Genomic DNA, 22,641 nt, shown 5'->3' on the forward strand with positions numbered 1-22,641 from the left:
CACTGGGAAACCAACAAGTAAACTGGAAAGACATATGCAGGTATGAGATGTCCCAGGATGCCCTGGGAAACCAACAAGTAAACTGGAAAGACATATGCAGGTATGAGATGTCCCAGGATGCCCTGGGAAACCAACAAGTATACTGGAAAGACCTAATCAGCAGTCACTTCCGGTTCATGTGTATATATTCGGGGGTGTCTGGTGCAGATGTCCGTGCAGATGTCCTATCTGGTGTGAGGAGCAGCAGGAAGGTGAGCGGGGTCTGGACTGGAGCGGAGCAACTAGCAAGACGGCACACGTGGTGTGCAACATGTGAAACGCTACAGTGGAAGATGAACGGGGACCAGACAGAGAGGACTGAACGGCAGAGGATCACCAGAGCTGGGGGACTGGAGCAGGAGAAATGAGCAAAATACTGGGAGGTGAGCGGGGACCAGAGAGAGAGGAGGATCAGGCAGAGCTGACGATCTGCTGAACGAGGGTACCAACGAGCTGACGATCTGCTGAACGAGGGGGCCAACAAACTGACAATCAGCTGAAGGAGAAGGCCAGCGAGCTGGGGATCTGCTGAAGGAGGGGGCCAGCTAGCTGGGGATCTGCTGAAGGAGGGGGCCAGCCAGCTGGGGATCTGCTGAAGGAGGGGGCCAGCCAGCTGGGGATCTGCTGAAGGAGGGGGCCAGCGAGCTGGGGATCTGCTGAAGGAGGGGGCCAGCGAGCTGGGGATCTGCTGAAGGAGGGGGCCAGCGAGCTGGGGATCTGCTGAAGGAGGGGGCCAGCGAGCTGGGGATCTGCTGAAGGAGGGGGCCAGCTAGCTGGGGATCTGCTGAAGGAGGGGGCCAGCGAGCTGGGGATCTGCTGAAGGAGGGGGCCAGCGAGCTGGGGATCTGCTGAAGGAGGGGGCCAGCGAGCTGGGGATCTGCTGAAGGAGGGGGCCAGCGAGCTGGGGATCTGCTGAAGGAGGGGGCCAGCGAGCTGGGGATCTGCTGAAGGAGGGGGCCAGCGAGCTGGGGATCTGCTGAAGGAGGGGGCCAGCGAGCTGGGGATCTGCTGAAGGAGGGGGCCAGCGAGCTGGGGATCTGCTGAAGGAGGGGGCCAGCGAGCTGGGGATCTGCTGAAGGAGGGGGCCAGCGAGCTGGGGATCTGCTGAAGGAGGGGGCCAGCGAGCTGGGGATCTGCTGAAGGAGGGGGCCAGCGAGCTGGGGATCTGCTGAAGGAGGGGGCCAACGAGCTGGGGATCTGCTGAAGGAGGGGGCCAGCGAGTTGGGGATCTGCTGAAGGAGGGGGCCAACGAGCTGGGGATCTGCTGAATGAGGGTACCAACGAGCTGGGGATCTGCTGAATGAGGGTACCAACGAGCTGGGGATCTGCTGAACGAGGGGTACCAGTGGGCTGGGGATCTGCTGAACCAGGGGTACTAATTAGCTGGGGTTCTACTGGGCCCCTTTTAAACAAATCAATACACATGCACAGGAGGTCCGTAGTGGTGATACTTCCGGTTCGATGGAACGCAGGTGACACACACGCCGATCCAGGAAACAGCGCTGAATATTCTCCACCAAATGATCGTAGTGGGTGCCGCCTGGAGGCACATTGAAATGTCAGTCTTTTTTTATCTACTGCTAAGCTTGGAAACAAGAAGTTTGAATAAATGTATTACACGATTGTATGGTTTATGCTTTGTTCTGGGGATCCCTCTGGGCGATTTGGAGTCTGATTTAATACTGAGGAGGAATATATAAGTTTGTCAGGGCTGTGGATGTTTTCAGAAGATGGGGAATAAAGGTTTTACCCCCTTGATCACTTACCGGCCGCCTGACGTCCATTTACGTCGGTCCTTTGACGTTGAATACCGGGGTTATGGCAGCAGATAGCAAGATAGCTGCCATAACCCCGGTATTTTTTAAAAAGGCGGGCGATTGGCTTTCAGATAAGGGTGGTCCCAGAGGCAGATTCACCGCAGGATCACCCTCACGATGCGGCGGAAGAGGTGCCCATCCCCCTCCCGCCGTGTCCCGGCCGTTTTCCCTGCTTACTGGACCCGCCGGCAGCAGGGAAAATGATCCGGGCCCGGATCCTCTGAGACAGGAAGTCTAGTGAGGGCAAGCTGGCCCCCACTCCACTCTATGGTCTTGGAGGACCAAAGCGACGTCAAACGTCGTTGCCTAGCAACCAAATTAAAGGGCCGATTTTTTTTTTTTTTTTTTTTTTTTTTTTTTTTTTTTTTTTTTTGTGTAGATGTGAGGTGTGAGGTCTTTTTGACCCCCAGATCTCACATTAAAGAGGACCTGTCCTGCTTATTTCTATTACAAGGGATGTTTACATTTCTTGTAATAAGAATAAAAGTGATCAAAACATTTTTTTAAAAACTGTGTAAAAATAATAAAATGAAGAGGAAAAAAAAGAATTGAAGCGCCCCATCAGTTAGCTCATGCACAGAAGCGAAAAGCATACGGAAGCCCCGCCCTCATATATAAACGGTGTTCAAACTACACATGTGAGGTATCCCTGCGATCATTAGAGCGAGAGAAATAATTCTGGCCCAATACCTCTGTAACTCATAACTGGTAACCTGTAAAGTGTCGCCTATGGAGATTTTTAAGTACCAATGTTTGTCGCCATTCCGCGGGTGTGCGCAGTTTTGAAGCATGACATGTTGGGTATCTATTTACTCGGCGTAACATTATCTTTCACATTATGGAAAAAAATTGGGCAAACTTTACTGGTTTCTTATTTTTTAATTTAAAAAAAGTGAATTTTTTCCAAAAAATTTGAGTTTGGAAGACCGCTGCGCAAATACGGTGTGATAAAAAATATTGCAACAATCTCCATTTTATTCTCTACGGTCTCTGCTAAAAAATATATATATATATATAATGTTTGGGGGTTCCAAGTAGTTTTCTATAAAAAAAAAAAAATGATTTTAGCTTGTAAACAAGTGTCAGAAATAGGCCCGGTCTTAAACTGATTAACGGACAATTGCGCGGTCGTGCGACGCTGTACCCAAATAAAATTGATGCCCTTTTTTACCCCACAAATAGAGCTTTCTTTTGGTGGTATTTCATCACCTGTATGTGTATATGTATATGTCTGTGTGCGTGTGTATATATGTATATATATATGTGTGTGTGTGTGTGTGTGTGTGTGTGTATGTATGTATGTATGTATATAATATATATAATATAGTGTGTGTGTATATGTATGTATGTATGTGTGTGTATATATATATAATTATTATGTAGTAAACACAATTATCAGACCCCCATATATTTACTCGCGTGGCAATGCATTGCCCCCCCCATACGAGCAGATTAACATGTGGCCATCAGACAAGCGGCCATTTTTATCCCCTTAAGACCATGCGAGAAGGAAGGGGAAATGCATCATAAAATAGGAGAGAACACTGAAAAAGATGCAATACCCAAAATGACCTCAAGATGGCAGTATATAAACCAACTATACTGAGGTCAATACATTCTCAGTTCTCTGTAATATGAACCATAGATATACATTGTATTCTATTTTCACACAAGAAGTGTAACAGCACAAGGCAAGTGTATAAAATCTGTGAAATATTTGGGCTCGGTGTTGATGTTTCCATGTTGTTGGACAGGAAGTGAAGAGACGTCTCCCCTGTCTGCTCCGGACTAAACTCGAAGGTTGGTTGATTCTCACGATCCATTCGTCTTCCTCATTAGGTTACCAGCAGACGATTCCAATGGGAAGCAACTGGTAGCGGAAGTCAGCCATTCTGGTAAGAAGAAGGAGGCAGCCAATCTCTGCTCTCTGGAGGCGTGCCGCATGCTGGACATGAGAGGCTTACTCCGCCAGGAGGCTGGTGAGTGCCAATACTGAGGATTTACCCAGATTTACTGCTACAGGGCGGCTGTTCTATGCAGAATCACGTTATATATTCATGACTCTGCACTTCCCGGTAGAGGTTGCAACGCGCTTATTTGTCACAGAAGTCGATCAGCGGGTGCCGGCCAATGGATGACCGCTGGCACCCGCCGATCATCCAGCAGAGACGCGGGACGGAGCTCTGCCCTGTTAGTGGGGGATGTGACGGATTTTTGTGACCGCGCAAAGCACACCCCTTAATAAAAGTACACAAAAACACTGGCTAGGCACACCTTTAACCCTTTGATTTCCCCTAGATGTTTAACCCCTTCCCTGCCAGTGTCATTAGTACAGTGACAGTGCATATTTTTAGCACTGATCACTGTATTCACATCACTGGTTGTCGCAAAGCGTCAGTCCGTCTGCCGCAATATCGCATTCCCGCTACAAGTCGCTGATTGCCGCCATTACTAGTATAAAAAAATAAAAATTCCAGTATATATACCATAGTCTGTAGACACTATAACTTTTGCACTAACCAATCAAATGTTTATTGGATTTTTTTTTTTTTTCTTACAAAAAATATGTAGCAGAATACAAATTGGCCTAAATTTATGAAGAAATAAGATTTTTTTTTTTTGTTTTTATTTGATGTGTTTTATAGCAGAAAGTTAAAAAAAAAATTTTTTTTTAAACTGTCGCTCTTTTTTTTGTTCTAGCGCAAAAAAAAAAGTGTCAAAAATGTCAGTTAGGGGTCCGATCTGTCTCCGCTGCAATGTCGCAGTCCCACTAAAAAACGCAGATCCCCGCCATTACCAGTAAAAAAAAAAAATGATATAAATCTTCCCCATAGTTTGTAGACGCAATAAATTTTGTGCAAAATACGCTTATTGCAATTTTTTTTTTTAACCAAAATATGTAGCAGGAAACAAATTGGGCTAAAATGTTAAATTCTGATTTTTTTTTTTTTTTTTTTTTTTTTTTATGGGGGGGGGGATGTTTTATATAGCAGAAAGTAAAACATATTTTTTTTTTAAATTGTCGCTCTTTTTTTGTTATAGCGCCAAAAAAAAAAAAGTGTAAAAAATGTCAGTTAGGGGTCCGATCTGTCCACCACAATGTCCCACTAAAAAACGCAGATCGCCGCCATTACTAGTAAAAAAAAAAAAAAAAAAAACGAACAAAAATTTTATATAAATCTTCCCCATAGTTTGCAGACGCGATAACTTTTGTGCAAAAATGCGCTTATTGCAAAAATATGGCTATGATGGATATATCAGTGTCCCCACCCCCCCCCCCCCCAACCAACGCCTTGGCCCCAGAGTGAAGTCCAGCTCTAACCCGCCTTTCTACTTCTAGTTTCACGGAAAAGAAAAGCCAAGAAGTGGGAGGACGAGGACTTCTATGACAGCGACGACGACCCGTTTCTTGACCGCACCGGGGTAGTGGAGAAAAAGCGTCTGAACCGCATGAAGAAGGCCGGCAAGATCGAGGAAAAACCGGAAACCTTCGAATCCCTGGTGAGTGCGGGAGAATCATTCTTAAAGAGGAACTGCGGTCATTTAAACTATATCCGTTATACGAAAGGGAAGGGGAAATTGGGACTTTATATGAGACTCCAGACTAACGGAGTCTCCATCCCTGTTGCATAAAACGAAAAGAGGGGGGCAAAAGAGCCAGTTGGGACTTTATGGGGTTTGGCCAATCATGAATAAATAACATTTGTAATGTGATAACAAGGACCAAAAGGAAAATAATAAAAACGTCTCTTTATTGAATACTGTCTATGGACGAAAATTGGGGTACAACCAAATTGCTCACTATATCCACATAACCCATGGTAATGGAGTATACATGAGTGAAGCAAAAAGGGGCTTATTGGTCTAAGACAGAAATACATGGTAATGCGATATTCTCCTGGTACATACAGAATATTAAGAAATTGTAAACAAGAGGTCTTGGAAACATAATATAATAATAACTTGTAATAGATAAAATAGCCTGTGTAGAGCTCAACGCGTTTCGTAACTTGGTCACTTCATCAGGAAGAGGCATAATACAAGAATCTATAAGAAATAATAATACACATGATAAGTAGCAGTATAAACAATGCATAAATAAACCTCACACAGGATATGGGAGGTATAGCTTACAGTGTGCTGTTATGGTGTCCAGGAATCGCATTACAAATGTTATATATATTCATGATTGGCCACACCTCATATAAAGTCCCAACCGGCTCTTTTGCCCCCCTCTTTTCGTTTATATAAGTTATACGGCGGCAGGTTCTCGAAAATCGCCATACCTGTACAGCGGTTCGCAAGAGCGCTCCTGTGGGCGTGCCTGCGCCCCCTCGCCAGTGGGGAAGCTGAGGCGTAGGGCCAGCGGCCGCGATTGCCGCCGGGCACCCGCGATCGCTCCCCATGGAGAGAGAGCGGCGGTCTGCTGTTTGTAAACATATCAGACCGCTGTTCTCTCTGCTATCAACACAGAGATCCTCCTATTTACTTCTGCCATAAATGCATCCTCCTGCCTGTCAGCTGTCATTCTCACTGAGAACATTTACGGCCCCAATCCAAGCCGCGGCGATGTGACTCCCATGCGCAAGAGTGACATCATTGCGGCCTGGCCTATCAAATGGCTGAATGCACAGGACCAGGTGAAGATGGAACCCCCCAGGGGGGGGGGGGACGTATTGATCCCACCGCATCGCTGGAGGGCGCCATATGACAGGTAAGCCTGCCATGATGTACTAATATGCTGTGCATACAAATACACAATGGTATAACCCACCTGGGGGGGGGCCCTAAAAATAAAATGTTATAGCAGACTTTACTTCCGCTTTAAATAAGAGTGGTATTCCAATCCGGCCAAATTATGATTTTGGTGACTTTTTTTTTTTTTTCTAGAATGCTAAACTGGAGCGTGTGGAAAAGGAGATTGTGGAGGTGGCAGCAAAGCTGAGAACGTCTCAGACAGGTAATGAAGTCCTCACAGCCTATATGACCGGCCCACCCCCGCTTCACCCTGCAGGCTCTGCCCACATATTCTAAGTATAACTTGTATGTTTGAAAAAAAAAAGGAATCCCCTAGGACAGTGATGGGGAACCTTGGCACCCCAGATGTTTTGGCACTACATTTCCCATAATGCTCAACTACACTGCAGATTGGATGAGCATCATGGGAAATGTAGTTCCAAAACATCTGGGGTGCCAAGGTTCCCCATCACTGTCCTAGGATCACATTTAACCCTCTTGCTCACCTATACAGTTAACCCCTTCCCTGCCAGTGTCATTATTACAGTGACAGTGCATATTTATAGCACTGATTACTGTAGTAATGTCACTGGTACCCCCAAAAGTGTCAAAAATGTCAGTTAGGGGTCCGATCTGTCCGCTGCAATGTTGCAGTCCCGCTAAAAATCGCAGATCACCGCCATAACTGGTAAAAAACATAAATAAATAATTGAAAATGATGTTAATCTCTCCCCTAGTTTGTAGATAACTTTTGCGCAAACCAATCAATATACACTTATTATGATTTTTTTTTTTTTACCAAAAATATGTAGCAGAAAACAAATTAGGCTAAAATGTTAAAAAAAATTGGCTTTTACATTTTTTTGGGGGGGGGAATGTTGTATATCAGAATGTGAAAAATATTGCGTTTTTTATTTTCAAAATTGTCGCTCTTTTTTTAAAAAATTTAAAAGCGCAGAGGTGATCAAATACCACCAAAAGAAAGCTCTGTTTGTGGGGGAAAAAAAGGACATAATTCTCATTTGGGTACAGCGTCGCACGACCGCGCAATTGTCCGTTAAAGTAACGCAGTGCCGAATCGTAAAATATGTCCTGGTCAGGAATGGGGTAAAATCTTCCGGTCTTAAAGTGGTTAAAAATACGCTCATTGAGAATTTTATTTGTCAAAGACATGTAGCTAAATACATTTTGGCCTAAATATATGACAAAAATGTAATATATTGGATATTTTTTAACTGTCAAAGTAGAAAATGTCAATTTTTCGCAAAATATCGCAATAAATAAATATCGCACAGGTGATCAATTACCACCAAAAGAAAGCTCTATTTGTGGGGGAAAAAAGGACATCAACTTTGTTTGGGTACAGCGTCGCACGACCGCGCAATTGTCAGTTAAAGTCGCGCACTGCCAAGTTGAAAAAAGTGGCCTGGTCATTGAGCAGCAAAATCCTCCTGGGCTAAAGTGGTTAAAGTAACGCAGTGCCGAATCGCAAAATAGGGCCTGGTCATTAAGGGGGTAAATCCTTCCGGTCTTAAAGTAGTAAATATCACTGGTGATGTCAGTGGCAGGTAATCACTTCTCACTCACGGTCAGTATCAGATTGTCCGCCACACTGTTGCAGTCCCATTATAAGTTGATCACCGCCATTAGTATAAAAAATAATAAAAATTCCAGTATATATCCCATAGTTTGTAGGCACTATAACTTTCAAAGAAACCAATAACCGCTTGTCTACCGGGCACTTTCCCCCCCTTCCTACCCAGGCCAATTTTCAGCGCTCTCACACTTTGAATGACAATTACACAGTCCTGTAACACTGCACCCATATGAAATTTTTATCATTTTCTTCACACAAATGGAGCTTTCTTTCGGTGATATTTAATTACTGCTGGGGGGTTTTATTTTTTTGCTAAACAAATGAAAAAAAGACCGAAAGTTTAAACAAAAAAACATTTTTCGTAGTTTTATAAAATGTTGCAAACGGGTAATTTTTCTCTTTTACTGGTGAGGCGGCACTGGTGGGACCGCACTGATAATCAGTGCCCTTATTATCAGTGCTGATGTCCCTTTTAACTACTTCAATACCGGGCACTTTCACCCCCCTTCCTGCCATTTTCAGCTTTCAGCGCCGTCACACTTTGCATCACAATTTCGCGGTCATGCAACACTGCACCCAGTACACTTTTTTTATCCTTTTCTTCACACTAATAGAGCTTTTTATGGTGGTATTTAACCACTTCTGGACCACCCGCTGCAGTTTTACGTTGGTATTTTGACGTTAAATACCGGGGTTATGGCAGCAACTAACTGCCATAACCCTGGTATTTTTTTTTTTTTAAACTGCGGGCAGTTTGCTTTAACATAAGGGTGGTCCCAGCGGCAGATCCACCACTGGATCACCTTTATGAGCGGCAAGAGAGGTGCCCCCCTTTCCCGCCGCTTCCCAGTCATTATCCCCGCTTACCAGACCCATCGGTAGCGGGGAAAACGATCCGGACTGCTGTCCCCTCAGGCAGGAAGTTAAGTGAGGGCAAGATGGTCCCCACCCCACTCTATGGCCTTGGAGGACCAGATCGACGTCATACGTCACTTCATAGCAACCAATTTAAAGAGCCAATTTTTTTTTTTCAAGATGAAAAAAATTACCTTTTTTTTTTTTTTTTTTTTTTTTTTTTTTTTTTTTTGTGTAGATGTGAGGTCTTTGTGACCCCAAATCTCACATTAAAGAGGACCTGTCCTACTTATTTCTATTACAATGGATGTTTACATTCCTTGTAATAGGAATAAAAGTGATCAAAATTTTTTTTTTTTTTTAAACTGTGTAAAGATAAAATAAATAAGGAAAGAAAAAAAAAAATACAAGTGCCCTTCTCTCGCCCACAAAAGCTAACGCATACGCAAGTCGTGCCCACATATGTAAATGGTGTTCAAACAACACATGTGAGGTATCACCGCGATCGTTACAGCAAGAGCAATCATTCTATCACTAGACCTCCTCTGTAACGCTAAACTGGTAACCTGTAGAAACTTTTAAAATTTCGCCTATGGGGATTTTTAAGTACCAATGTTTGTCGGCATTCCACGAGCGCGCGTAATTTTGAAGCATGACATGTTGGGTATCTGTTTACTTGGCGTAACATTATCTTTCACATTAAAAAATTGGGCTAACTTTACTGTTTTCTTATTTAATTAAAAAAAGTGAATTTCTTCCAAAAAAAATTGTGTTTGTAGGGCCGCTGCGCAAATACGGTGTGATAAAAAATATTGCAACAATCTTCATTTTACTCCCTAGGGCAGTGATGGGGAACCTTGGCACCCCAGATGTTTTGGAACTACATTTCCCATGATGCTCAACTACACTGCAGAGTGCATGAGCATGATGGGAAATATAGTTCCAAAACATCTGGGGTGCCAAGGTTCGCCATCACTGCCCTAGGGTGTCTGTTAAAAAAATATTATGTTTGGGGGTCCTAAGTAATTTTATAGCAAAAAAAAAAAAAAAACAGATTTTAACTTGTAAACAACAAGTGTAAAAAAAAAAAAAAAAAAAAAAAAGGCCCGGTCCAGAAGTGGTTAACCACTGGGGTTTTACTTTTTTTGCTAAAAAATGGAAAAAGACCAAAAATTTTGGAAAAAAAAAAAAAAAAGTTTTTCTTAGTATGCACTTAATGAGATTTTTTTTTTTTTTAACCAAAGACGTGTAGCAGAATACATTTCGGCCAAAATGTGTTTGGAAATTTGATATTTTTTGTTACATATATTCTATAGCATTTCTTTTTTTTTTTTTTCAGCATTTAGTTGTTTTTTTCATTTATATCGCAAACCATATAAACTTAGGGATCGACCGATTATCGGCACCACCGATATATCTGGGGGCCGATATGCACTTTCCCCGATATATCGGAATCGGCCCCGGAGGTTACCGATATTTAGGGAAAGTGTTTGTACCGGAGTGATGCAGCTAGAGGCATCACCCCGGTACCGGCATCCATAGCTGACGGTCGGCTGTCTTGTAACGACAATCGATGTGGCTGAGAAGCCGCTCGGCTGTCATTACAAGGAGCGGGAGGGGACGTCCCCCCCCCTGCCGCATTCCGCAGCTCGCTTGGGTCTCCTGTCCCACTGCATTTGGCTCTGATTGGGTCTCCATGTAAAAAAGCCGGGAGTGATGTCATGACCTCACTTCCGGGTACTCAGCGCCACATTCAAAAAAATGACAGCATTCAAAACAGCCAAACTTGGTGTTTTGAATGCTTTTCAGTGCAGAGGAGGGACCCACAGATCCCTCCACAAGGAGTACCTGGAAAAAAATTACATTTAAAAAATTTTTTTTTTTATGTCCAATGCCGATATCCGATGACCAAAATATCGGTGTTGGCATTAAAAAAACGATATCTATTGTGGTTATGTCCCCAGTTTAAGGAAATCATGGAGGTGGGTTGCCAACATCCCAAAAGACTGTAACAAGGCAAAAAGTTCCCCCTAGGGGTGGGACTTTAGTGGCAATCACACTTCCAAAGAAGAGTAAAATCAATCGTTAATTAATAGCAAGATTAAATAGATCATGAGATCAATCAATATACAATGAAACAACATTTACAAAGATGTATTGCATGGATATGAAGCCATGTGAGAGACATAAATAGTACATATATTGTGGTGTATATGAGGAAAGAAAAGGAAATCCTCCAACCCGACGCGTTTCAGGAGAGTGTGCCTCTCTTCAGGGGTATATAGATGGAGAACATTGATTTCCTAAACAGTACAGTAAATATTATTATGTTAGTTACTGGATTATATAACATCATATAACATTAATCACGTAGGATCAAGATGATATGACAAAAACAAAACAAAAATGAATGAATTTACCCGCTGCGACTCTCTTGTCGCCTTCTATAATCACCCGGTATGCATTCATTTTTGTTTTGTTTTTGTCATATCCTCTTGATCCTACGTGATTAATGTTATATGATGTTATATAATCCAGTAACTAACATAATAATATTTACTGTATTGTTTAGGAAATCAATGTTCTCCATCTATATACCCCTGAAAAAAGGCACACTCTCCTGAAACGCGTCGGGTTGGAGGATTTCCTTCTCTTTCATCATATACACCACAGTATATGTACTATTTATGTCTCTCACATGGCTTCATATCCATGCAAATACATCTTTGTAAATGTTGTTTCATTGTATATTGATTGGTCTCATGATCTATTTTATCTTGCTTTTAACCACTTAAGCCCCGGAGGATTTGGCTGCTCAAAGACCAGGGCCTATTTTGCGATTCGGCACTGCGTGAATTTAACAGACAATTGCGCGATCGTGCGACGCTGTACCCTAAGGAAAGTGACGTCCTTTTTTTCCCACAAACAGAGATTTCTTTTGGTGGTATTTGATCACCTGTGCGATTTTTTTTTTTTTTTTTTTGTGCTATAAACAAACAAAGAGCGACAATTTTGAAAAAATAACAATATTTTTCACATTTTTTTAATATGAAATTCACAAAAAAAAAAATGTAAAAATCAAAATTCTTTTACATTTTAGGCCAATTTATTTTCTGCTACATATTTTTGGTTAAAAAAAATCGCAATAAGCGTATTTTGATTGGTTTGCGCAAAAGTTATTGCTTTTACTAACTACGGGAAAAATTTATGTCATTTTTATTTTTTAACTAGTAATGGCGTCGATCTTGTGATTTTTTTTTTTTTTTTTTTTTATTTTTTTTTTTTTTTTGCAGTACTGCGACATTGCGGCGGACAGATTGGACCCCTGACTGACATTTTTAACACTTTTGGGGGTACCAGAGACATTACTACAGTAATCAATGCTAAAAATATGCACTGTCACTGTAATAATGACACTGGCAGGGAAGGGGTTAACTTTATTGGTGATCAAGGGGTTAAGTGTGTCCCAAGGGGCGTGATTCTAACTGTCAAGGGGCGTGGCTTGTGATGTAACCACAGAGACATACGATCCTACATAGCAGGATCACATAGTCTCTGCAGTTACACCAGGGAGAATGACAGGCGGCTTTGTTTACATCAGCCGCCTGCCTTTCTGCCTCTCCAGCGGGAGATCGCGAGTGACCAGCAGACATCGGAGCCACCGGTCACACGTGCGGGGATGGCCGTGAACGAGCGGGGGCGGGAGCTCGCCCCCTGCAGGCTCCTGGGCGAGCGACGTAGTACTACGTCGGTTTGCCCAGGAGAGGCTGACTGCCGCAGTAAATATACTGTGGGCGGTCGGCAAGTGGTAATAAACGATTGATTTTACTCTTCTTTGGTAGTGTGATTGCCGCTAAAGTCCCCACCCCCAGGGGGAACTTTTTGTCTTGTTAAAAAAAAAAAAAAAAACGATATTGGTCGATCACGAATTTGTTGGCCGTGGTTGTGCTGCGATTTCAGTCTATTTAACGTAATGGCCATGTTATTCTCCCGCAGGCGTGACCCCGCCTTCCGCGCAGGACTCCCTGGATGCCTTCATGACGGAGATGAGAGCCGGGAGCTCCCTGGACAGCGTGTCCCGGAAGAAGCTTCACCTGCAGTCCCTGGAGCTGAGGAAGGAGCAGCAAAGGCTGAAGAGTCTGATAAAGATCGTCCAGCCAACCAAACTCCCCGAGCTGAAGGCCAAGTGAGTCTCCCGCTTCAGTATTCACGCCCGCTTCAGTATTCACGCCCGCTTCAGTATTCACGGCCGCTTCAGTATTCACGGCCGCTTCAGTATTCACGGCCGCTTCAGTATTCACGGCCGCTTCAGTATTCACGGCCGCTTCAGTATTCACCCCCGCTTCAGTATTCACCCCCGCTTCAGTATTCACCCCCGCTTCAGTATTCACACCTGCTTCAGTATTCACACCGCACGTTGTCTGTCTTCCCCCGGGGAAATCTCCTCCTCTGTAGCTGCGTCTTTCCAATTTACGGCTTATAAAGCGCTTGTAGAGAGGTGATAAAATATTCTCTACGTTCTGTAACCGTCCTGAGACTGGAGAGCCGGCAGAACGCCGCCCGTCCATACTCTCTGCGGCGCTGTTACCTTCCTATACAATAATTCACCAGTTATGTTGGATCAAATACGACGTCTGAGATCTATCGGGGGAGACAGAACTCGGTGTCTGCAAATAAAAGCAGAATTGCATCCGGAGACTTCCGTAACCAGGTCACACAGTGCTAGATCTTAACTTCTTAAAGGGACAGTCCACTGCAAACTAAAAAATATTCAGACAGATGGAAAAATGATCTATGTGGTCTCTTCTATAGTCATTTCCTCTCCTCCGGCATCAGCGGCTCATTCAGTGGCGGCCCGTCCATTGGGGACGCAGCCCCCCCCCCCCCCCCCCCATCCATGCATCCAGCCCCCTAACCTACATGCAGGGCGCCAGACGCATGGATTCCAATAGGGGATTTTTTTTTTTTTTTGAAGCATGTGATTAGAGCCAGAGGCTCTAATAGGCTTCAAAAAATGGAGGGCTTGGGGCGCAGAGCATTGCGCCCTGAGATCACCCAGTTGTATGACAATAGCGAATGAATATTCGCTATTGTCACATGGATCCTCCTCTCAGCCAATCAGGAAGTGGGTTGTGAGACCCTTTTCCTGTTTGGCTTAAAAGAGAAGCGATTTTACTGGCCATTGGAAGAGGGCGGAGTCGTACGGCCGGAGGAGACTCATAGCCGCTCGGGGAAGGAGGAGGCTCACGGGGGGGGCACAGTCATGCTTTGTACACGGGGGGGGCACAGTCATGCGTTGTACACGGGGGGGGGCACAGTCATGCGTTGTACACGTGGGGGGCATAGTCATGCATTGTACACGGGGGGGGGGGCACAGTCATGCCTTGTACACGGGGGGGGGGGCACAGTCATGCCTTGTACACGGGGGGGGCACAGTCATGCCTTGTACATTGGGGGTGGGCACAGTCATGCGATGTACACGGCGAGGGGGGGCACAGCCATGCGTTGTACACGGCTGGGGGGGGGGGGGCACAGCCATGTGTTGTACGCGGCAGGGGTACAACAGCCATGCGTTGTACAGCCCCCCCCCAGCCCTCCTAATACTTACCTGAGGTCAATCTAGATCCAGCCATGTTGCACAAGATTTCTGGGGACTCTCCCTCATTGGCTGAGACAGCAGTGGGTGCCATTGGCTCCCACTGCTGTCAAAATCAATGAGGAGAGTGAGGGGGTGGGGCTGAGCAAACTGCTCAGTATCTGAACATACACACAGAGCAGCGGCTCGGCACGGGTCCTGTCCCATTGGGAGACCCAAGCAACCAGCCGGCACGTCCCCCGGTTGGTTGGAGTTCTGCTTTGATCGGGTCTCCGATGTAGTAACCCGGAAGCAGCGTGATGACGTCACGTCCGGGTTACTCAGCAGCTAAAGGCGCCGAATTTAAAAAATTGATGGTATTCAAAAATGCCGATTTTGGCATTTTGAATACATGGAAGTGCAGTGAAGGGGTTTGGTGTCTTTTAGACCCCCGATCCCTCCATAAAGAGTACCTGTCACTGCCTATTACTGTCACATTCCCCCCCACCCCTCCCCCGATCCCTCCATAAAGAGTACCTGTCACTGCCTATTACTGTCACATTCCCCCCGATCCCTCCATAAAGAGTACCTGTCACTCCTATTACTGTCACATTCCCCCCGATCCCTCCATAAAGAGTACCTGTCACTGCCTATTACTGTCACATTCCCCCCGATCCCTCCATAAAGAGTACCTGTCACTGCCTATTACTGTCACATTCCCCCCCACCCCTCCCCCGATCCCTCCATAAAGAATACCTGTCACTGCTATTACTGTCACATTCCCCCCGATCCCTCCATAAAGAGTACCTGTCACTCCTATTACTGTCACATTCCCCCCCCGACCCCTCCATAAAGAGTACCTGTCACTGCTTATTACTGTCACATTCCCCCCCGATCCCTCCATAAAGAGTACCTGTCACTCCTATTACTGTCACATTCCCCCCGATCCCTCCATAAAGAGTACCTGTCACTCCTATTACTGTCACATTCCCCCCGATCCCTCCATAAAGAGTACCTGTCACTCCTATTACTGTCACATTCCCCCCGATCCCTCCATAAAGAGTACCTGTCACTGCTATTACTGTCACATTCCCCCCCCCCCGATCCCTCCATAAAGAGTACCTGTCACTGCCTATTACTGTCACATTCCCCCGATCCCTCCATAAAGAGTACCTGTCACTGCCTATTACTGTCACATTCCTCCCGATCCCTCCATAAAGAGTACCTGTCACTTCTATTACTGTCACATTCCCCCCCCCGATCCCTCCATAAAGAGTACCTGTCACTGCCTATTACTGTCACATTCCCCCGATCCCTCCATAAAGAGTACCTGTCACTCCTATTACTGTCACATTCCCCCCGATCCCTCCATAAAGAGTACCTGTCACTGCCTATTACTGTCACATTCCCCCCCGACCCCTCCATAAAGAGTACCTGTCACTCCTATTACTGTCACATTCCCCCCGATCCCTCCATAAAGAGTACCTGTCACTCCTATTACTGTCACATTCCCCCCGATCCCTCCATAAAGAGTACCTGTCACTGCTATTACTGTCACATTCCCCCCCCCCCCGATCCCTCCATAAAGAGTACCTGTCACTGCCTATTACTGTCACATTCCCCCGATCCCTCCATAAAGAGTACCTGTCACTGCCTATTACTGTCACATTCCTCCCGATCCCTCCATAAAGAGTACCTGTCACTTCTATTACTGTCACATTCCCCCCCCCGATCCCTCCATAAAGAGTACCTGTCACTGCCTATTACTGTCACATTCCCCCGATCCCTCCATAAAGAGTACCTGTCACTCCTATTACTGTCACATTCCCCCCGATCCCTCCATAAAGAGTACCTGTCACTGCCTATTACTGTCACATTCCCCCCCGACCCCTCCATAAAGAGTACCTGTCACTCCTATTACTGTCACATTCCCCCCGATCCCTCCATAAAGAGTACCTGTCACTCCTATTACTGTCACAAGGGATTTTTACATTGCTTCTCACAGCAATAAAAGTGATCAGATTTTTATTTAATTTTTTAAACTGTGCTAAAATTCAATAAAATAGGAAAAAAAAAATTTAAATTTTAAAGGGACACCGTCGCAGTGAGCTCGCGCACGAACGAAAACGCATTCGGAAGTTGCGCCCGCAAGTGAAAGCGCTGTTCAAACCACACGTGAGGCATCGCCGCGATCGCCAGAGTGAGAGCAATAATTCTATAAAAGAGCTACTCTGTAACTCTAAACTGGTAACCGTTAAAAATGTTTAAAGCGTCACCTATGGAGATTTTTATAGACCGTAATTTGTTGCCATTCTGCGGTTGTGCACAATTTTTAACCTTAACATGTTGGGTATATTTTTACTCGGCGTGACATCATCTTTCACAATATACAAAAAAAAAAATTAACTAACTTTACTGTTTCATTTTTTTTTTTTTTTTTTTAATGCAGGGAAATGTTTTTTTTTTTTTCCCAAAATGGCATTTGAAAGATTGCTACGCAAATACCGCGTGACAAAAAATACAGTATTGTAACGACCGCCATTTTAGTCTTTGCTAAAAAAATATATATATATACACAGTGGGTACGGAAAGTATTCAGACCCCCTTAAATTTTTCACTCTTTGTTATATTGCAGCCATTTGCTAAAATCATTTAAGTTCATTCTTCTTCCTCATGAATGTACACATAGCACCCCATACTGACAGAAAAACACAGAATTGTTGACATTGTTGCAGATTTATTAAAAAAGAAAAACTGAAATATCACATGGTCCTAAGTATTCAGACCCTTTGCTGTGACACTCATATATTTAACTCAGGTGCTTTCCATTTCTTCTGATCATCCTTGAGATGGTTCTACACCTTCATTTGAGTCCAGCTGTGTTTGATTATACGGATTGGACTTGATTAGGAAAGCCACACACCTGTCTATATAAGACCTTCCAGATCACAATGCATGTCAGAGCAAATGAGAATCATGAGGTCAAAGGAACTGCCTGAAGAGCTCAGAGACAGAATTGTGGCAAGGCACAGATCTGGCCAAGGTTACAAAAAGATTTCTGCTGCACTTAAGGTTCCTAAGAGCACAGTGGCCTCCATAATCCTCAAATGGAAGACGTTTGGGACGACCAGAACCCTTCCTAGAGCTGGCCGTCCGGCCAAACTGAGCTATCGGGGGAGAAGAGCCTTGGTGAGAGAGGTAAAGAAGAACCCAAAGATCACTGTGGCTGAGCTCCAGAGATGCAGTCAGGAGATGGGAGAAAGTTGTAGAAAGTCAACCATCACTGCAGCCCTCCACCAGTCGGGGCTTTATGGCAGAGTGGCCCGACGGAAGCCTCTCCTCAGTGTAAGACACATGAAAGCCCGCATGGAATTTGCTAAAAAACACCTGAAGGACTCCAAGATGGTGAGAAATAAGATTCTCTGGTCTGATGAGACCAAAATAGAACTTTTTGGCCTTAATTCTAAGCGGTATGTGTGGAGAAAACCAGGCACTGCTCATCACCTGTCCAATACAGTCCCAACAGTGAAGCATGGTGGTGGCAGCATCATGCTGTGGGGGTGTTTTTCAGCTGCAGGGACAGGACGACTGGTTGCAATCGAGGGAAAGATGAATGCGGCCAAGTACAGGGATATCCTGGACAAAAACCTTCTCCAGAGTGCTCTGGACCTCAGACTGGGCCAAAGGTTTACCTTCCAACAAGACAATGACCCTAAGCACACAGCTAAAATAATGGAGTGGCTTCACAACAACTCCGTGACTGTTCTTGAATGGCCCAGCCAGAGCCCTGACTTAAACCCAATTGAGCATCTCTGGAGAGACCTAAAAATGGCCGTCCACCAACGTTTACCATCCAACCTGACAGAACTGGAGAGGATCTGCAAGGAGGAATGGCAGAGGATCCCCAAATCCAGGTGTGAAAGACTTGTTGCATCTTTCCCAAAAAGACTCCTGGCTGTATTAGATCAAAAGGGGGCTTCTACTAAATACTGAGCAAAGGGTCTGAATACTTAGGACCATGTGATATTTCAGTTTTTCTTTTTTAATAAATCTGCAACAATGTCAACAATTCTGTGTTTTTCTGTCAGTATGGGGTGCTATGTGTACATTCATGAGGAAGAAGAATCAACTTAAATGATTTTAGCAAATGGCTGCAATATAACAAAGAGTGAAAAATTTAAGGGGGTCTGAATACTTTCCGTACCCACTGTATATAATGTTCGGGGGTTCCAAGTAATTTTCTATCTAAAAATACAGATTTTTAACTTGAAATTTTGTCAAAAATTAACTTGGTCCAGAAGTGGTTAAAATAAAAAAAAAAAGACACTTTAATATCATTTTACATGTCATCACTGTGTCTCTGTGCTTCTCATTGTGAGATGCTCACAGTGTGCGGTGAAATCAGAGGAAGCGACTTCAGTCCAGGAGAGGAGCCGCTACACCTGTGCAAGACTGGATTGTATCCCCTGAATGTTGGGGTACAGCTGTGGGTGGGATGTATATCCTAGGGTGAGGCTTGAATTTAATATTTCTGTTTTCTCTCAGCTCAGCGGCAGAAGACCCCAAAGCCAAGAAGCTGACGTTACCCTTGTTCGGGGCCATGAAGGGAGGAAGCAAATTCAAGCTGAAGACCGGCACTGTCGGGGTAAGAAGTCAGAGTAGATCTCTGATACCAGAAGTTACCGTAATCAACTTAATAATTACATTTAAAAGAAAGTGCAGAGCCAAATGAGTCCATAAAAGGTCCACAGATCCCCAATGAGCATCCAAATGTGTAAATGAAGATGGCTTGTAGGTAAGAAGATAGTCCTTCACCAAACACCATAGAAAATCAAGCCTCACCCCTGGGAGCGGACCACAAGATCATAGGTGGTCACCAACGCTCAAGACATAAAGCAACAATGATCCCATTCTTCATGGTTAATACAGGACAGCTCCAATCCTGTTGTCCCCCCTCCAGAGAGATCTCTCCACAGGCATTAGATATGCCGAAGCAGAGACCGCAATATGTCAAACGCTTGGATATTTTATTAAAACAGCAACCGTTCTAATCACAATCAGGCAGTGCTAAAACAGCATCTCAGGTGGTTTCAAACCAACAAAATGGCCGCAGTCCACAAGTGTGGCGATGTCACATACCCAGAATCCTTCAACGTGTTTCGTCCTATTGGACATCCCAATACACCCTCTGACCGTCTCCTTATTCCAAAATTCATTAAATTAATTATTTTCCTCAAAATTCTACAAACAATCCCCCATAATGACAACGTGAGAGAAGTTTGTTTTGAAATCCTTTGCAAATTTATTAAAAATAAAAAAACAAAAACATCCCATGTACATAAGTATTCACACCCTTTGCTCAATACTTTGGTGAAGCTCCTTTGGCACCAATTCCAGCCTCCAGTATTTCTGAGTATGATGCTCCAAGCTTGGCACTCCTATTTTTGGGCAGTTTCTCCCATTCTTCTTTGCAGGACCTCTCAAGCTCCATCAGGTTGGATGGGGGAGGGTCGGTGCACAGCCATTTTCACATCTCTCCAGAGATGTTCAATCGGGTTCAAGTCTGGGCTCTGGCTGGGCCACTCAAGGACATTCACAGAGATGTCCCGTAGTCACTCCTTTGTTATCTTGGCTGTGTGCTTAGGGTCGTTGTCCTGTTGGAAGATGAACCTTCGCCCCAGTCTGAGGTCCAGAGCGCTCTGGAGAAGGTTTTCATCAAGGATGTCTCTGTACATTGCTGCATTCATCTTTCCCTCCATCCTGACTAGTCTCCCAGTTCCTGCCGCTGAAAAACATCCCCACAGCATGATGCTGCCACCACCATGCTTCACAGTAGGGATGGTATTGGCCAGGTGATGAGCGGTGCCTGGTTTCCTCCAGACATGACGCTTGCCATTCAGGCCAAAGAGTTCAATCTTTGTTTCATCAGAGCAGAGAATTTTTTTTCTCATGGTCTGAGAGTCCTTCAGATGACTTTTGGTAAACTCCAGGCGGGCTGTCATGTGACTTTTACTGAGGAGTGGCTTCCGTCTGGCCACTCCCATACAGGCCTGATTGGTGGAGTGCTGCAGAGATGGTTGTTCTTCTGGAAGGTTCTCCTCTCTCCACATGCTGGAGCTCTGTCAGAGTGACCATCGGGTTCTTGGTCACCTCCCTGACTAAGGTCCTTCTCCCCCGATCGCTCAGTTTGGCCGGCGGCCCGCTCTAGTAAGAGTCCTTGTGGTTCCAAACTTCCATTTACGGATGATGGAGGCCACTGTGCTCATTGGGACCTTCAATGCTGCAGAAATGTTTCTGTACCCTTCCCCCGATCTGTGCCTCCATATAATCCTGTCTCCGAGGTCTACAGACAATTCCTTGGACTTCATGGCTTGGTTTGTGCTCTGACATGCACTGTTACCTGTGGGATCTTATATAGACAGGTGTGTGCCTTTCCAAATCACGTCCAATCAACTGAATTTACCACAGGTGGACTCCAATCAAGTTGTAGAAACATCTCAAGGGTGATCAGTGGAAGTAGGATGCACTTGAGCTGAATTTTCGGTTTCTTGGCAAAGGGTGTGAATACTTATGTACATGGGATTTTTTTCGTTTTTTATTTTTTATTAAATTTGCAAAGATTTCAAACAAACTTCTCTCGCGTTGTCATTATGGGGAATTGTTTGTAGAATTTTGAGGAAAATAATTAATTTAATCCATGTTGGAATAAGGCTGTAACATAACAAAATGTGGAAAAAGTGAAGCGCTGTGAATACTTTCCGGATGCTCTGTAAATAAGAGATCTTAGGAAGAGGAATCCTCCAATGTGCCTCCGTCCTCCTGAATGTCTCATTTAGATTCAGCCAGCCGGCCGCACCATGGAAACGCCGTTCACTTGCAGCAATCCAGTGTAGTCGGATCTTCACTGGATCCAGAGATCTCTTGTGGGAACTCACAGGATCAGCGGGGGAATTCTGTGTATATACACCATGAAGAATAATACAGGATACATAATAGGAAATGTGAATAATATACAGGATACATAATAGGAAATATGAATAATATACAGGATACATAATGGGAAATATGAATAATACAGGATACATAATAGGAAATGAAGAATAATAATACAGGATACATAATAGGAAATGAATAATAATATACAGGATACATAATGGGAAATGAATAATAATATACAGGATACATAATGGGAAATGAAGAATAATACAGGATACAGAATAGGAAATTAATAATAATAATAATAATACAGGATACAGAATAGGAAATGTAAATAATAATACAGGATACGGAATAGGAAATGTAAATAATACAGGATATGGAATAGGAAATGAAGAATAATATACAGGATATATAATAGGAAATGTGAATAATAATACAGGATACATAATAGGAAATATGAATAATATGCAGGATACATAATAGGAAATGTGAAGAATAATACAGGATACATAATAGGAAATGTGATTTCTTCCATAGACTGCACAGGGAAGATTTATAACGTTTGACTGACATTTCACTTTAACAATTCCAGAGATTGCCACCAAAACGGACGGATCTCCCGGCGAGTCTCTTCACCATGAAAGACACGGATGAGCCGGAAGAGGAAGAGGAGGAGGAGGAGGAAGAGGAACGAATGAAAGTAGACGGTCCAGCAAGTGATGGCCGCTCAGAAGACAGGCCGCCATTGGCTGAGACATCTGAGCACAGCATGGAGACCAATCCCTTTCCAGAAATTCAGGGTAAAAACGCAGAATGGGGTCTTGGAACTCTTACTAATGATTTGTAGATCTTGTAGAGGAGATCCGGGATTATTGTGATACAGAAAGCAGAGCATTGCACTCACGTTTCACTAATACTAATGCTCTGCAGGCTCCAGTTAAAACATTTAACCACTTCAGCCCCGAGAGGTTTTACACCCTTAATGACCAGGCCATTTTTTGCGATATGTTATTTTAACTGACAATTGCGCGGTCATGCGGCAATGTACCCAAATACTGGTATGGACTGGGTAATGTGTTAGG

At 44.3% G+C, this 22,641-nt stretch overlaps 1 protein-coding gene across 2 annotated transcripts in view; it reads left to right on the forward strand.

Annotated features, from left to right (window-relative positions):
• The window catches only part of SLC4A1AP (solute carrier family 4 member 1 adaptor protein), a 69,653-nt gene that overhangs the window by 28,119 nt on the left and 18,893 nt on the right, over positions 1–22,641 (forward strand). For both annotated transcript variants that reach the window (XM_082249301.1, XM_082249302.1), the window contains exons 5-10: positions 3,696–3,835; positions 5,197–5,357; positions 6,747–6,816; positions 13,042–13,231; positions 19,166–19,265; positions 22,152–22,359. In XM_082249301.1, coding sequence (XP_082105427.1) covers positions 3,696–3,835; positions 5,197–5,357; positions 6,747–6,816; positions 13,042–13,231; positions 19,166–19,265; positions 22,152–22,359 — 869 coding nt within the window. The remainder of the gene's footprint in view (positions 1–3,695; positions 3,836–5,196; positions 5,358–6,746; positions 6,817–13,041; positions 13,232–19,165; positions 19,266–22,151; positions 22,360–22,641) is intronic.

This window comes from Pelophylax lessonae (assembly GCF_965119305.1).
Source record: "Pelophylax lessonae genome assembly, chromosome: 3".
Taxonomy (NCBI): domain Eukaryota; kingdom Metazoa; phylum Chordata; class Amphibia; order Anura; family Ranidae; genus Pelophylax; species Pelophylax lessonae.